General features: G+C 39.2%; 1 protein-coding gene across 2 annotated transcripts in view; it reads left to right on the forward strand.

The window, feature by feature from the left end:
* The first annotated feature begins 5535 nt into the window (after positions 1–5535).
* si:ch73-281f12.4 (RA_Radil_like and Myo5p-like_CBD_Rasip1 domain-containing protein) overlaps positions 5536–16325 on the forward strand; it is a 33589-nt gene continuing 22799 nt past the window's right edge. For both annotated transcript variants that reach the window (XM_038707124.1, XM_038707135.1), the window contains exons 1-6: positions 5536–6185; positions 7465–7791; positions 8698–8933; positions 11596–11924; positions 15267–15962; positions 16145–16182. In XM_038707124.1, the coding sequence (XP_038563052.1) occupies positions 6058–6185; positions 7465–7791; positions 8698–8933; positions 11596–11924; positions 15267–15962; positions 16145–16182 (1754 nt within the window). In that variant the 5' untranslated portion in view covers positions 5536–6057. The remainder of the gene's footprint in view (positions 6186–7464; positions 7792–8697; positions 8934–11595; positions 11925–15266; positions 15963–16144; positions 16183–16325) is intronic.

Raw genomic sequence — 16325 nt, forward strand, 5'->3', positions numbered from 1 at the left:
CACCACACAAGTAATGTATAAACTAAAATGATAAAAGCTCAATAGGAGGCACATATCTGTATATTTATCTGTATTACCACCTGGGACACATTGTTTATTGCTATTATTGTTTTTATATCTTTTACACCCTTAAATTGCAGCAGTGGTATCATCACACATGGCAGTGTTGACATTTTGCCACTACCCAATGAACCTTATCTCGAGTGTTACTGTGCATGACAGAAAATCTGATTACTTTGACTGCTTTGTTGCTTCGTGGAAATGTTGTTTACGTCAATCAATCTTGCGTCACTCCGCTATAATCAACTTGTCTACATGTGAATACCAATTCCCCAAAGTGAGGAAAGTCAGAAAGAAAATGTTTGATGATAAAATGTTGTTAAAACTGTAGACGTTAAACAACCTTGCCAAAAGAAGTGTTAAGGTTTATGTTGTTTGGTCTGAGCAGGAGTTACTTAAGGTTAATTGTGTGTAACCGTATTAAAGTATGTCCCATGTGTCTGGCCTGATGTCATTTTCATCCCAAATAAACACCAAAATGCCTTGTATGTCCTGACGTAGAATTTTGTGCTGTTGTTAATTTTGATACCACACTGACAAAAATTGCATTAAAGTAATCAAAAATACAAAATGCAGTCCTCAATTATATATTTATTTTTTTCTTCAATAAGAACGATTCCATTCATTCCTAAAAAGTCTGTAGCATTAATAAACATGATCAGACAGGGAAAAGAGAAACTGTTCCGTCTGCAGGTAGATATCCAGACTGAATGGATGCAGAAGTGCAGTCAGCATGGTGTCAGCAGAGTCAGAGCAGGCCATTTTCAGAAAAGTGTAAAGATGAGTGTCTGACCTGAATCTTCGTCGACTCCAAACCGCTCGCTGCGCACAGCAGCTGCAGATGGAGTTAACTCACATCCGCTTCTAACCCTGTTACTCAATACCACAAACAAAACTTACAGAGGCTGAGTGTGTATGTAGGTGTGTGTCAGAGACAGACAGAGAGTAGATTTATAAAAAAGTAGTACAGGTGTTAGTTGTGGCCAACAATTTATACGCTTATCAAGATTAGATTGGATTAGATTAAACTTTATTGTCATTGCACTGAGTACAGGTACTGAGACAACAAAATATAGTTTAGCATCTAACCAGGAGTGCAGAGTAAACTACAAATCTTTAAAGTACAGTATTTTTACAGTAAATAAGATATGAATATACTAAAATATATACAGTATTAACAGTATAAATTAAACTAATAAGCTATTATATATACAGTATGAGCAGTGCAGGTGTAAGTATAATGCTAAAAGTTGACATTATAGACAGAATAAACAGCTGAAGGTACTGTCTTCAGTACTATACATGTGAACACACTATAAATCAGATATATAGTATAGGCAGTAGTATATGTATGAATATACAATAGGTCAGATACATGCAGTATGGTGATAAGGTATAAGGGTATACTATGTATTTAAAAGTGGTATAAAAGTGTTCAAATGAAATGGCCATTCTGCATAATAGGTACTTTTACCTTTGGTACTTTTAGTATATTTTAATGGTAATACTTGTAATTTTATATATATATATATATATATATATATATATATATATATATATATATATATATATATACATAAAGTAAGATTTTGACTGTAGGACTGACATATACATTTGGCAGATGCTTTTAATCCAAAGCGACTTATATTTGAGGAACATTATACAAGCATCAAAAAAGTATCAATACACTAAGAGATGTACAAGTGACAATATATACAACTTTTACCTGTAACACTGTGTATTTACACTGTGGTACTGCTACTTTTACTTAAGTAAAGTAAGAGTACTTCTTCCACCACTGTGAGTATGAACATGGTCCAGACACTGCCTTTACCTTCTTCTGGGTAGCGTAAACTATAATTCTTCAGCAAAAAAATCTTTTAAATGAAACAAGAGATCAGTAATTCACATTTGATGCTGCATAGATGTTGGTGTGCATGATTCACTGGAGGGAAACAGTGTTCCTGTTACTGCAATGAGACATTGTGGTGCTGTGTGACAGTTCTAACACTAGATGGAGCTTTTGATGCACAGATTGGCCTCAGCTGGAGGACTTGAAGCTTCAGGATTTACTGTCTATTACAGGGTTGTATTGAACAATACTGTGCATCAACCATAGACTGTATATAAAAAGGTATCAACTTACCATTTACAAGCAATATTATCTTTGATTGTGATTTATAATTTTATTTATTTTTTCTTTATCTTCTTCACTTTGTGAAATCTCATTCTGTTATCCACTGTTCCCCCCGCGACCCTGTACGCACGATAAGCGGTTGACGATGGATGGATGGATGGATGGATGGATATCCACTGTGCCTGCAACTATTTCAGTAGACTTATCTCATTTTGACAAAAGGCAGATAAAACATTAAAACAACTAAAGAACAACAAACTACAAATAAACTAAATGAATACAACTACACATTTATACCACACTTTTCCATAGTTCTGCCAAGATTTCACAGTTCTGTAGATTATTTTTTAATTCAATAATAATAAATATAGAGAAATGCATCTTGATCTTTCTTTTAAAAAGTGTGCAACGTTTCTTTTTTTTCTCTTCTAACTGAAGTAGTCTATGCCTAACTCACAATTAGAAATCATTTTTAAATATCATTAATATGTAACATCTGTTGCTTGTCACTAAAATTCATTAAAATTAGACAAACTGCTAACTAACAACCAGGACCAACAAACAAAAACCCCTTAGCAGAGTTAATAAAGTTAACAAAGCACCATCCCCTATATGTTTTATTTATAATACATGGGAAGCAGCCAGTTGGAGCTGTTTCTGCTGCATGCTAATTATACATAATTAATAATACTACTACTTCATGCTTTTAATACTTCTACCAAAATACTTCTACAGCTAGCACTGCTGTTGCTTGACCTCTTCTACTATTTTATTAATAATAATAACTTATTCTATGATAATGAAGAACAAGGATACAACCACAAGAAAACTGATGTCTGGATTCATCCATCATTATTTCCATTGTCCATGTTTTGTTTCGAGCGTCCAGTGTGCCTCCAGTAATCACCAGGATTTATTATATGAATTTTTTGTTAACACAAAAGAGCTGAACTAATCCTCACCTAAGCCTTCTCACTCATCCTCCAGTGAAGGCCAAGATGACATTGTGATATGCAGCCTCAGGTGTTAACCCTCCACAGTTTTCCTAACTATAAACATTTGACATTTTTAATTCAATATGTTTGCAGTGACAAACCTGAAGAAAATTATCATTATGGAGCTTTTTTTTTTAGCCTATTTCAACTCATCACAGCACACTTTTTTGGCCCCAAGTGGTCAGATATTGATGAATACAGCTTCACACTGATGGACATATTTATTCAACTTCATATATGTTCATATTTCACTTAAACGCACAGTATGTGATCATCAAATCAATGAAGACATAGTTTGATGGCGTCATGAAGTAGCATGCTGTGTCTGTTTCAGAGTGTGATTCACCGCTGTCATAAATAAGGACAGCTGTACATGTGCATTTGTTATGATTACATTACCGAAGTTTATAAACTAAGAAGTCGGCAACTTAGCTAACACAGCCAAACATCAAGCAAGCGTGACAACACAAGACAACATTACTTACTAGTCCAACAGAAAGAAAGCCAGCTCGGTGTCTGTCTTGCAACTTATTATTTTATTGAACTCTCGCCAAAGTCCAGAAACCTCTTGTTTGGTCGCTCTCTTTTTCTCTTCAACTTCCTCCCTCAACGAACCTCTTTTGTCTCTTTGCGTCTGCATTTAGCTAACGTTACGTCCATAGAGGCAGCTGAGCTATGTTGGCTGCTCGCCCGGCTTGACTCTGGTGGCACTCTCCACCAGCTGCCACTAGCTATAAATCTGGAGTTGATGTTAGCAAACTTACTAGATAGCACACTCGGACATTGGTAATGTTAGCTACTGTAACGGCTCTTGCGTTGGTTGCTGATAGCTTTGTTGGCTATCTTGCAACCCAGTTTCTTGCTCACTCTCTGTTTTTCTCTTCCCGGCTTCCTCTGTAGACGTCTTCTTCAGTCTCTTCACAACCTCTGCCATAATATCCATACTGAGAATACCGAGCTAGCTTCTTCCAAAGTACTTAAATTACATAGCCTACTTTTTGCTTCTTATATTCTTCTTATTACGCCAACGCTACATACGTAGCAGGCACTGAGGGCTCAATGGCTCAATAGGTGCAATCAAGATGAGTGCGACTTCCGCTAACTTGAGAGTCAAACATGAGCTGCAGGCAACTGCAGGGGTGTGGTATAAAAATACTGGCATCAAGTTGGACACATTCTGTAGTGAATGAGCTTACTCTTAGAACAATGATTGATCTGATCAGGCAAAAGATGGTTCCAGTTTGGTGCAGCCAGAGAAAAGCAATTGCAGTCGCCTACTCAGAAAGCTAGGGGAAATCCGATTTGCTGTAGGCCTATGGCTAAAAATAAAAAACACAAAACAAGGAAACATACTGAGACATGGGACAAAACATAAACAAAACAAAACAGCCGAACATACACCATCTATTTGTATAGAGATGGTAGCCTCACCACTATAGGTGCTTCTGAGCAGTGTCATCAGCTCAAGCTCAGTGCAGATTTAGCAAAAACTACAGGAAAATGGAGGAGGGAGAGAAGTGTTCTTCAGCTGTACATAGTTACTACCATTGCTGTGTCACAGTCTAAGATGCAAAGAACTTTGTCATCTATTGTAAAGTCTGAAGCAAGCTTCCAACAGCGAACAATTCTACATCTGATTTATTGAAGCATCTGCTGAAGCAGCACAGCAATGTGAAACTTACAGAAAGAAACTCCGGCAGCTGCTGTCACTGATGCTTGGACTTGTAGGGAGAGAGTGGCTTTAAGTTATACTGAATACTGCTCTTATAAATAGGCTACATGTGCAGAAAAAACAGTAGGGCTATATCAAAAGTCGGGATTTACTTGCTAGACTGTTTTTTATTTCAGCAGGTTGCGTTAAGAAACTTTAAGCCTATATGTTTTGTAAAAAAAAAACAAAACACTCTCTGCTGCTATGACTATGATATTAGTTAATTAGTTATTTAATTAAGGAGCTGTATTACGCATGCAGCACCTCCTCTTTCTCTCTCTAGCTCTCTCTCATGAACACCGCTGCACTAACCTGTCAAAGTTAAGACTTGTGTTTTGCACCGTGAGATTCCCATATTAAGATATGCAATAAAAGTTCAAATTGACTCAAAAAAATATTTATAAAATAATACATAAAATATATCTAGTCGTTTTTATGCAGTAAAGTTACGTATTATATCTTTTTGGAGGAAACCAAAGCAAAGACTTCAGTCCTCCGTTGGTGCTCGTGTGTGTGTGTGTGTGTGTGTGTGTGTGAAAAGGATTTGAGTCCCGCCTCCTCGCGGACCATGCGTGTGACGCTGCAGTGACGTCACCTGTAGTGGCTCGTGCCTCGCGCAGCAGCAGGTCCTCGCTTCAGTCCGCTCCAAACTCCCAGACGCAGTTAGCGGATCCTACGGTTGTTATCATGGACCGGGCTGTCCCTCCGCTCGCTTTCCCCCAACTGTTTCCAGCCAGAAACGGACAAACGATGTGTGAAAATGTCTCCACTTCTTCATTTTCTTTTCTTTTCTGCTCGACATTCACGTCGGTTTGGATTTTATCTTGAAGAAAACTGAGCTGGAAGTTTGAAAGCTAACGTGTGTGTGTGTGATTGGGAATATAACGTTAGTTCATCTCATTATCAAGCTAACATTTTTAAATAACGTTCACAGCTGTTGTCTAATGGATGCAGAGATACTGCTGGGGTATTTACACACCTTTTTGTGATTTTTAAGGGTTTGTTATTTTTATTTTTTGGAGCTGGAAGTGATACTATTCTCGTCCCGACACATTTTTAATTTTTAACAGTTAGCTAGCTGCGAAGAATGCTATTTTCTGATCATTTCAACTGCTCTAGTTGTGTTGTTTTGTTTACGTGAATTGAAAACAACAATGATTTCGGAGGAGAGAAGCAGCCACGTAAATAAACAAGCCCTAAACTTCCCTGTGGGTTTACTGATCCGCTCTCCAAAGAAGCGCCTCGCCAAACTGGGGAGGAAACCCAGCAATGGATCTGTCCAGTAAGACTTTATATACCTTATAATTGTACTGCAGTGGTGGCAGAAGTACTCATCATTTACTAAAGTAGCTATGCTCTTATGTAAAAAAAAAAAAATACTATGTTCTACATTCATTATCTCACTCACTTGAAAAGTAAAAAAGTACTAACAGCAAAATGTGCTTAAAGTATAAAAGTAAAAGTACCTGTTGGACAGAATGGTCTTTTTCAGCGAGTTATATTAATATTATATAGTATTGGAATATTATTACTAAATGCTTTAACACCTAAGCAGCATTTTAATGTTAAATCTGGTAGAGGGTGGAGCACATTTTAACTCCATTATATACTGTTGTATAGCTTACTTTATAGCACTGTGTCAGATTTTTATTAATTGATCACAGCTTTTTGTTTATAAACATTTAAGCTGTAAAGTAGCTAACAACAGAATCTCCCAGATAAATGTAGTATATCTCCCTCCCCCTGACATCTAGTAAAATGGATGTATAAACACAATTCCAGTAAAAGTACCAGAGTGGAAAAGGAAATGTACTTTGTTACTTTGCATCACAGCAAATGGTATATATAATCCTCCGATTTAGCATTTATATCCACTATATAAACATTAACATTAACTGTAATCTAAATTTTCTCAATATGCAGACATTATAAGTATTTATTAAATTACAATATTTGTCAGTAGTTATAACCTCTCCCATGACTTCAACATCACTAAAATTTTTACAACTGTGTCTTTTTCCTCCTATAAGTCACCCATAAGTGGATGCTGGTGTATAAAGTGTGTTTTGCTCTATAATGCCAATTAGTATCTGTTTATACACCAGCATGCCCTTATGAGCGAAATACAGTAGGAGTTAAAGTTGTTGATAAATACAGTAATATACACTTATATCTGCTTACTACATTATAGTGTTGAAAGACCCTTTTATTAAATGCTTATAAGTTATGTAGATTATTTAAGTGATGTTTTCAGAAGCTCCAAAAGCAAAACATCACATATGGAAAATTTAGTTTTTTGACCACCTTTAATGTAACTTCTGTGTAATATCTGTGTCTGTAGATGCGTGATACCTTGTGATGATCCGATTGGAGGTCTTATTATTCACTCATCAATCACTGTGTACAGTCAGACACTGTGATTGACTATTTTTAGAAGACTTGATTGGATAGAAACAAAAAGCCACTTACTGGTACATATGCAGAACGGCTGTATATTACAGCGAGTATATTTAGCGCTTGCCATTAAACAGCGTACTGTCCTCTCCTCTGTTCCCTCTCAGGTCCAACAACTCTGACAGCACCGTCCGCTGCACAGAGAGCGTGGGTGTCCGGCAGCCGGCCAAGAGCAAAATCCGCCGCCACAATAACAGGCTTTCAACTGCTTTCAACCACAGCCCCAACCTGCGGGACGGTGGACGCCGCGGCCAGGCGTTGGGCAGCGGTAACCTCCAGGCTGCAGACGACCCAGCAGAGCTGTCCAGTCAAATGTCTATCCCAGGCATCCTTAAGATCTTCGGCAGCGACATCTGTCAGGGGACCAACTATAAGAGTGTACTGGCCACCACACAGTCCAGTGCGAAGGAACTGGTAAAGGAGGCCTTGGAGAGGTGAGGGGTTTCCTTAAACTGGCATGTGTGTCATATTATAGATTTTAGATCAAACATGTTTGTCAGACCACGCCCTACAGCCACAGTTTTAGCTATTTAAGTGTGGAAAAACTCTACTTAGGATCACGTGAACCTCACCAGATATGTTGTATGTATGATTGATGCCTCTCAAATCTCCAGAACCATGTAAACAACTTTTAAAACTAAAGTTTTACATGAAAATTATGCATGCTTCTGTAACTGCATGTCCTATTTCTTACCTCAAATGTATTAAGAACAAGACTTTTGAGACTATTTTACTTTTTTATGATGCTCCTTATTAGATATTTACAGGACCAGTGGTGTAGTGTTTAAACAAGCAGTGTTAAAACGGGAATCGTTGAAGCCATTTATGAAAATAAAATGCCCAAAATATGTTCCCACCTGAGGCTTTGCTGCTATTCTCTGTTTAATATGAAGTGAACATAAAAGATTGTTGTTTGGACATCACTTTATTAATGACTCAATCAAAAAACAAGACTAAGAGTCCAATGCCATGCTAGCGGCTCTGTGAAGCTGTACTTTGAGCTAAATGCTAATGTCAGCATGCTAATGTTTACCATCTTAGTTTAGCACATTAGCATGCTAATATTTGCTAATTAGCACTAAACACAAAGAACAGCTGCAGCTAATGTAATTACAGAAAGTATTAAACAAATTAAAACTTTGACTTGATGGTGCTAGAATGAAAAGTTAAGGGATCACCGTCCCTAGAGTCACGCTGCTAGCATGGCTAACAAAAGTAAAATATGGCCTCCAGGTCGTTGTATCAATAGTTATACTGGCATAAAAACTGTGGGTTGACTCAGTTCTAGCGGGTTTAACATTACTAACACTGTGGCCCTAATTTCCTACTCTGTTGCTCAGGTACTGCCTGGAAAAAGAAGACCCCAACGATTATGTGCTCTGTGATGTGATTGGCCAGACAGGCACAGATAACCAGTGGAAGAGGGAGTGTTTCCGGGTGGTGGGGGACAACGAGAAGCCCCTCATGCTGCAGTCACTTTGGAAACCAAAGGAAGGCTTCTCCAGGCGTTTTGAAATCCAGCTGAGAGCGAGCGTTGAAGAGCAAAGTTTAAAGGACAGAGACACAGTCACAGCAGGTATACACGTCGGCCTATGCTTTCACACGTTTAGTTTTCTTCAGAGACCAAGGGTTGTGCCTACTGTCTTTAAAAGGCACACATCTTATTTTTTTAGTTACAGCTCAGTGACCCCAACATCCTTACGCCTGGTTAATCAATCACTCCGTCTCTGTTGTGGTGGCATGGGGAGCCTTTATCCTTGTCTCTTATTGCAGGCTAACAGCCTTCATTGTCCAGCTTATCACCAGCTAGAACAGGGGAGATGGCGGCAAGTGAGTGAGGTCAGGAGGAAACAAAAGCTGCAGTTAGGGATAGAGGAGGTCAGTGCGGCCCCACTCTTATCTTCTGTAAGGGCCCATTAGGGCCCTCTGAAACATCGAGGCACCGGGCAGCTCTTCCCACTCAGCCTGTAGCTGCCAGAATGTGGCCACTCACTGCTGTGTTATTGTTTCTGTTAGAGGTCACTTCCTGCTCACTGAGGACTGTGCAGGCCTGTTGACTTTGGCACAAGTTTGCTGTGGTTCACCCTGCGTTAGACCAATGTACTGCTACGTTGACACTGCCTTTTTAATTAGTCTTATTATTCCTACTGAGGTGGTGGAGATTCCCGCTAATCGCAGCCTTATAAAAACAATATCAACATTTTGTTGTTGAATATTTTGCTTTCTTAAATTAAATGTATTTTTTTTAGAGTTCATTCTGCATTTACACTAGGAGTAGAGTGTTGGTTTACCTACTGTACATGCTTAAACAGATGGCTGAAATCTATCTGTATCTGTGATTTACCTGCTGAACATTCAGTATGTTCAGTTGATTGGTTTTAATTGTGTTTTGTAGTTAAGAAACATTATTTAAAATGTTTGAAATTAAAGAAATGTAGAAGAAAAAGACACCTAATGTATCCCAATGGTTTTTAAATACAGTAGGTGGCATGGCTCAACCAAAGCACTTAAATTAGTTGTGGTTTAGATGTGACAGTTTTAAAGGAATAGTTTTGACATTTTGGGAAATATGTTTATTGGTATTTGCTTAGACGAGTTGGCACATGTACAGTGTATTCCTTGAATTGTTTATTTTTGTTTGGATTAAACAAACGAGTTATATAACATGTAAATTAGTGATCTTTAGAGGTGCTGGTAGCTTGATTTGGTTACCGTTGGACAGAGCCAGGCTAGCTGTTTCCCCCTTTTTTCAGGCTTTTTGCTAAGCTAAGTTAACTGGCTGCTTTCAGTAGTTTATTTTTTACTGTACAGATATGAGAGTGGTGTCCATCTTCTCATCTAACTCTTCTAAGCGAGTAAACGTATTTTCCCAAATTGGTACTTTTTATGATGTTATCACTCTGGGTTTCAGTTTTAGTGTCCAATTATGGTCTTAATGATATTTCAAAGGGTTTCCCACCATGATATCAACATTGGCCAATATCAGTCAAACCCTAGTTCTCATGGTCCTCCTCTATCACCGACCGGGGGGTGGGGGGCTGCCCTGTACCGCTACAGTAGGAGCTTTTTGGGCACTGAGCCCAGTCTGTCACCCTGGTGCTGAACAATGTGGAAAACACCCATTTCCACAGCTGATAAGAGCGGCAGAGCTGCGGGTGTGAAGCTGGGACGCTGTGGACATTCCACGGTGCTTAATGGCTCCACACAAGCTCAATAGTGTTTGTGTTACGTCAGGCCGACAGAGCGGCTGTTGGCATCAGATAGAGGTGGTCACATCTCACTTTCCCCCGCACATTTCCTCTCTTTCCTCTGGTTATGTTTCAGTTGATCTGGGGCCAGTGCTGGGAGGGGGTTTGGCAATGCTATTAGCTACGTAGGATTCACTTGACAAAACATGGTCCTGAAAATCAGTTCATTTTTATTTAGTAGTAACAAAATCAAAGAGGCTTATTATAAATGTATTCATAAACTGTATCTTACTGAAGCACTTATTTCACTGAATCAATGTTAGATATTATCTGAATCTTTGTATAGATAACAGAAAATATAAGATACTACTGAATTACTTTGTAAAGAAATATGTTTTGTTATCTGAAATTTAAGTTATTCCACGATCATTTATAGCATTCGAGAAATTCACTCCAGAGACAATATGTGTTTTTTATATTTATTCATTTAGCTGGCGCTTTTATCTAAAGCAACTTACAATTGCTATATATGTCAGAGGTCGCACGCCTCTGGAGCAATGAGGGGTTAAGTGTCTTGCTCAGGGTGTCTCACCGTGGATTTGAACCCGGGTCTGAACCATCACCACCCCAGCTATTTTTTTTTTCCTCTGTACTTGGAAGATTTTCCTTTGAGAACTTATCTGATGTTAAGCACAGTTATTTTTTATCTAAATGTGGAGGATGATGATAAATTAATAGATTACTTTCTAGGCTACATTTGTTCATCTTTTTTCTTAGATTTTGTGTCTCTTAACGTGTGAAAGATAAGGTGTGATTTATTGACAATAAAGCAAAATTAAGTAATTAAAGTGGGAATCCACAGAAATGTATATTTGGTCTACATATTTGACTCTAAGAGGTCTTTCTCGTGTGTTTTTTTTGCTTCAGTTGTACACTTTATTATGATGCAACAGTTTGTCTTTCATATTGTAATAATCACATGTACAGTTCAGGTTTGTTACAGACACTACTCAGTTATTTCCTAAACACACTGTCATCCTGTCAATCCAGGCATCAATGCTCAGGCTCGTAAGCTGCAGAAGAGCCGCTCCAGAGTGACCTCGCTGTTTGTGGATGGCAGCGGGGAGGATGTGGACGGACTCGGCATCTGGAGAAGTTTGAGTGAGATGGATCTGTCCGCGATGGAGAAGGAGGCCAGCCGAGCCCGGCAGAGCGCGCTCAGGGAGGATCCCGAGGCTGAGGCTGACAAGGAGGTCCTGCGGCTCGGCATGGAGAAGGAGGAGACGGAGAGCAGCGACGACAACACCACCCAGTACTCCATTCACCCGCCCTTCGACTTCCCGTACTTCCTCCTGCTGCAGGGCTATAGCCACAGACAGGTGAGTGAGAGAGGAAGGGAGGTGCTGCCCAATTATTTTATATTAATGTTGATGTATAATTGTCAAATTAATTGATAAACCTCGGCTTTATCACTTATAACAGACAAGTAACGCTGCAAGTAATGATTATATTCATTATATATCATTCATCTGATTATTATTTTCTTGTTTTTTCCTTCTGTTTTCAATGTTACAGCAGTGTTTGGACATCTAGATACTGCCATGTTATGCACCAGTGGTCTTAAATTTAAACATGCATATTTTTCCGTTCAGACCAAAAAGAAGCCTTTCCAAAAAGAGTGCATAAACTTTAGAAAGCCGATTTTGGTCTTTTATGTTATTAATTATTTTTATGTTGACTTGGTCATAAGATGCCATAATCAGAAATTATTGATTTTATCTGCACCACAGAGCAGCAGATTGAGAGTGACTCCTGGTTAACGTGTTCTTGAGTTGTGCAATCGGATGTTTAAGATTTGTTTGACTAGGAAATTTATAGTTAAATTGTCTTTTTGGTCTTGTAAAATAAGGTCGCAGTAAATAGTTGTTACTGGAAAACGATGAAGATTGCACTTTCACCACTATAATATTTACAAATATCAATTGGTCTCCAAACAGCAGTAGATTTGAGTGTTTAATATATCCTTCTGCTTTAATTCATCTATTAGCCGAAGAGCAATTTAAGTAAGTCAACTAATGAATGACTTGAAGGAGCAGTCCCTGTCTAAGAAGATGTTTAATTAATGACAGCCGTAATGATATTAATAACATTGTAATTGCATGAGACACAGAACTTCTAAGTGAATTATTCAATTAAATTGTTGTCTAGTGGAAAGTTTGTTCTAGAGTAAGGGAGGACTGTAATAAGCTCATTGAAGATTTGACTCCTCGAGAGTCTCCTGGTATTGTGTGGGCAGGTGGGGCAAACACAAGCTTAAAAGAAACAACATGTTGTAAACAAGCACACAAGATTGAACATCTTACGTTAAGAACCTCAAGGAGAAAATCCGAGAGAGTAGGGCTTTGGTTATAAAAGGTCAGCGACTGCTTCACTGTGGATTTATCAGAATGGACTCAGGTCGACTCATTAAGGGGACTACAGAGGTGTGTTGTCCTTTATAGGCTCAGAGGGAAACAGAATTGACTTCTTGCTTGAAGCTGACGTTCACACAGGACGAGCAGTCTGTCATCATGTACCAATGAAAGGACAAGGAAGGAGTGTTAGAAGAAACCTTGCTCAGAACATTTAAAACAAGGAGATAACACTGATTAAAATGTACCCTGTAGACAAGGATAAACTACACAGAAGCTATTCTTAGAGTATTTAAATAAACACAGTAGGAGGAGGACACTTGGTGTGCTGTAATCTACATGCCAGTATTTTCAAGTCAAATATAGCACGTCCAACGCACGTCCCAGTTGATGTGTGATGCAGTTTGAATCACTTGTTTACGCAGCTAATTTTTTCACAGTAAACCAGAGAGTCATTCCCAGGAACATGAAGCTCTCGCTCCCATGCTGGTGGAGATCGCTGACTGTGCAGGATGCTGGCAGCGCCGCAGCAAGCCTAATCTTACTCTGCAACAATAGGTCAACCGAGAGCCAAAGCAAAGAAACGAGGCATATCAGTGGTCATATCACAGGAACTAAAAGCCATTGTGTGGCCATTTAGACCATTAAAGTTTGTTATTGAAACTGTGTCCTCAGAGTTTGAGTGGTGGAAGTAAATCGCTGCAACTGGTTCATCTGCTAATTACTTTTTTTTATGCTGTTATTACAATTATATGTATTCAGTACAGCCACATAATGTCCAATATATTTATTTGTGTTTGTAATTTGGACATTTTTTAAATATTCTATAAACAACTGGTGATACAGTTGAAAAACAACTTAGCCAAATAAATTTAAACTCAGTTAATCCTAGTAAACATTCCTGTCTTAAGTCAGTTAGGATCACAACTTTATTTAAAGAATATGAAATGTCAGAATAACAGGGGCGAGAAGGATTTTTGTCAGCTTTTATTTCTTTCATCACGTTCCCAGCGGGTCAGATGTTTGCATGCACCGAGTTAGTATTTGGTAGCATTGCCTTTAAATAGTTTAACTTGAGAATCACACCATCAACAGATAAATTTAAATAATTTATTGATGTACAAAACAGAAAGATGTGAGAGGCCTGCACTTGCTGGATTGCTATATTTCTAAAGAGTTGTGGGGAAGCTACGATAGGCAAATCCGCTGTAGCACCCGGACATGACAAACTCCCTTATAACCCTACTGAGAGGAAGAAGGGAATAAGCAAACATGGTGTGGGGTGCAGAATACGAGATGGAAGAAGAGGGGATGGGTTATTTTGGCATTTATAGAAATTCTGGAAGTGGCATGGTTGAGGTCGGGTCCTGCTCCTGAAACTCTGTTAAATAGCTCCACCAAATGTTTAGGGTATCCTTCCACAAGCTTCTCACAGTAAGCTGCTGGAGTTATTGCTGGTGTAACTAAGTTAGGTTTGTCGGCCTCCTTGCTCGCACAAGCCTTTTCACTTCCGTTTGCCTCTTACCAGCACAGACGATGGTGTATCATCGCCTGACTAACCGTCTTAATGTGGTAACCCTCGGGTCACGGACATCAGTGATGTCTCACTCGTAAAGCCTTTCCATTCCTGTCTCGCGTCATGCTGCCAGTGCAGGCTGTTCTTACATCAGCTGATCGCGCTGCTGTTCACACGCACATTATGCTGCTGGTTCACTTCCAAAATGTTACACAATCCCATCCTACACACTGACTTTCATTTGGAAACAAAGTTTTGCATCAAGAGGGATTAAGCTAGATTTGTCAATTAGTCAAATTTCTCAGCAACTATTGTTTAAGTAATTTTTCATGCAACACTTGTAAACATTTGATGGTTCCAGCTTCTCCATTGTGAGAATTGGTTGATGATCTTGTCTTATGGACTGGTTCAACAAAACAAGACATTTGAAGACGTCCCATGGGCACTTTTTAGTGTTTTCTAACATTTAAATACCAAATTATAAATTTTTTTTGTAATTTATGTAATTTCTTTTGTTTCAAGCGTCAAAAATGACCTGCAGTATTTCCAGCTTCTCAGTGAGGGTTTGGTGTGTGTTTCTATTGTATTATGTAACAGTAAACTGAATAAATGTGTTTTGGACTAGTTGAACACACAAAACATAGAAAGATATTATGATGGGCGTCTTTTACCCATTACATTTCAACATTTTCTAGACTAGATGATTTATGGATTAATCTGAAAAATCAGTGGCAGATTAATTAATACTAATTGTGAGTTTATCCCTAAACTTAAAAAAAACACTTTAATTACAGGACTTTGTGATCTACCTGATGAGCGGGACCACCACCATCTTTGGCTGCTGCAGGGAACACTGCAACGGGGACGATGAGGACAGATTAAAGGTCGACATCCTTCTCTTCGCTCCTGACGTGTTGCCCCAGCACTGCTGTGTCAGACGCCTGGACTCTAACATCCCAACATCCACAGGGGAGCACAGAAAGTCATTGACAATGCTGAAGCCCCTCCATGGTGCTTCTGTGACCAGAAATGGTTTCATCCTTAAAGAGGAGGTGGAACTGAACCCAGGGGACTTGGTGGGCTTGGGCAAACACTACCTGTTCTTGTTTAAGGATCCTACCAGCACATCAGGATCCCTCCAGACTCCTCCTTGGATGACCAGACTCTGCCCAAACTCTGATACAAAGCCCTCACCCTCTTGTTTATCATGTGGATCCTCTATCGCCATGAAAAGGTTCCAGAGGAAGCCTTTACCGCCTCGTTGGAGGGACCTGGAAGGCACAGAGGCTTTGGTAAACTATGAGCTGGAGCAGGAGGAGAGGGTCCTGCAGGAGATTTTGGATATGTTGGACCCCAGTGGAAATGAACCAAAGCTGACGCCTGCTTTCCTGCTGAGCCTCTGCATCCAGCACTCAGCCTCCACGTTCCAGTTGACACACTTCAGACAGCTGCTGCTCCGGATAGCCAGCCAGATCCAGCTTGTTATGTGGGTAAGAATGAAACCCTGCTCTTTGTTACTGACATCAGATAATTCACCTTTTGTGCCAGAAGTGTTAATAGAGTGTGTATTCAGCACTATAGTCACCTGAGTGTGACAGAGAATGTAATGTAATCAAATGTGCCATCAGAGTTGTGTGTATGTGATATTTTCTTTATGTGCTCTCCCTCTTAGGAGAAGACAAAGGAACTTGCAGCAATCCAGACAGAAACGTGAGTAGACAAAACACAAGCGTTTCCAGAAATGCCCCAGAAATACATGACAATGACCTGCCAAAGAGAGAAGAGCAGCAGCTGCTGCCTGCGATGATATATGACGCCTGACACCTTTGAGTTTTACTGTCGGAATAAAAGAG

Source organism: Micropterus salmoides, unplaced genomic scaffold, assembly GCF_014851395.1.
Source record: "Micropterus salmoides isolate LMB-PRFRI ecotype aquatic unplaced genomic scaffold, ASM1485139v1 Ms_hic_scaffold_10, whole genome shotgun sequence".
Taxonomy (NCBI): Eukaryota; Metazoa; Chordata; class Actinopteri; order Centrarchiformes; family Centrarchidae; genus Micropterus; species Micropterus salmoides.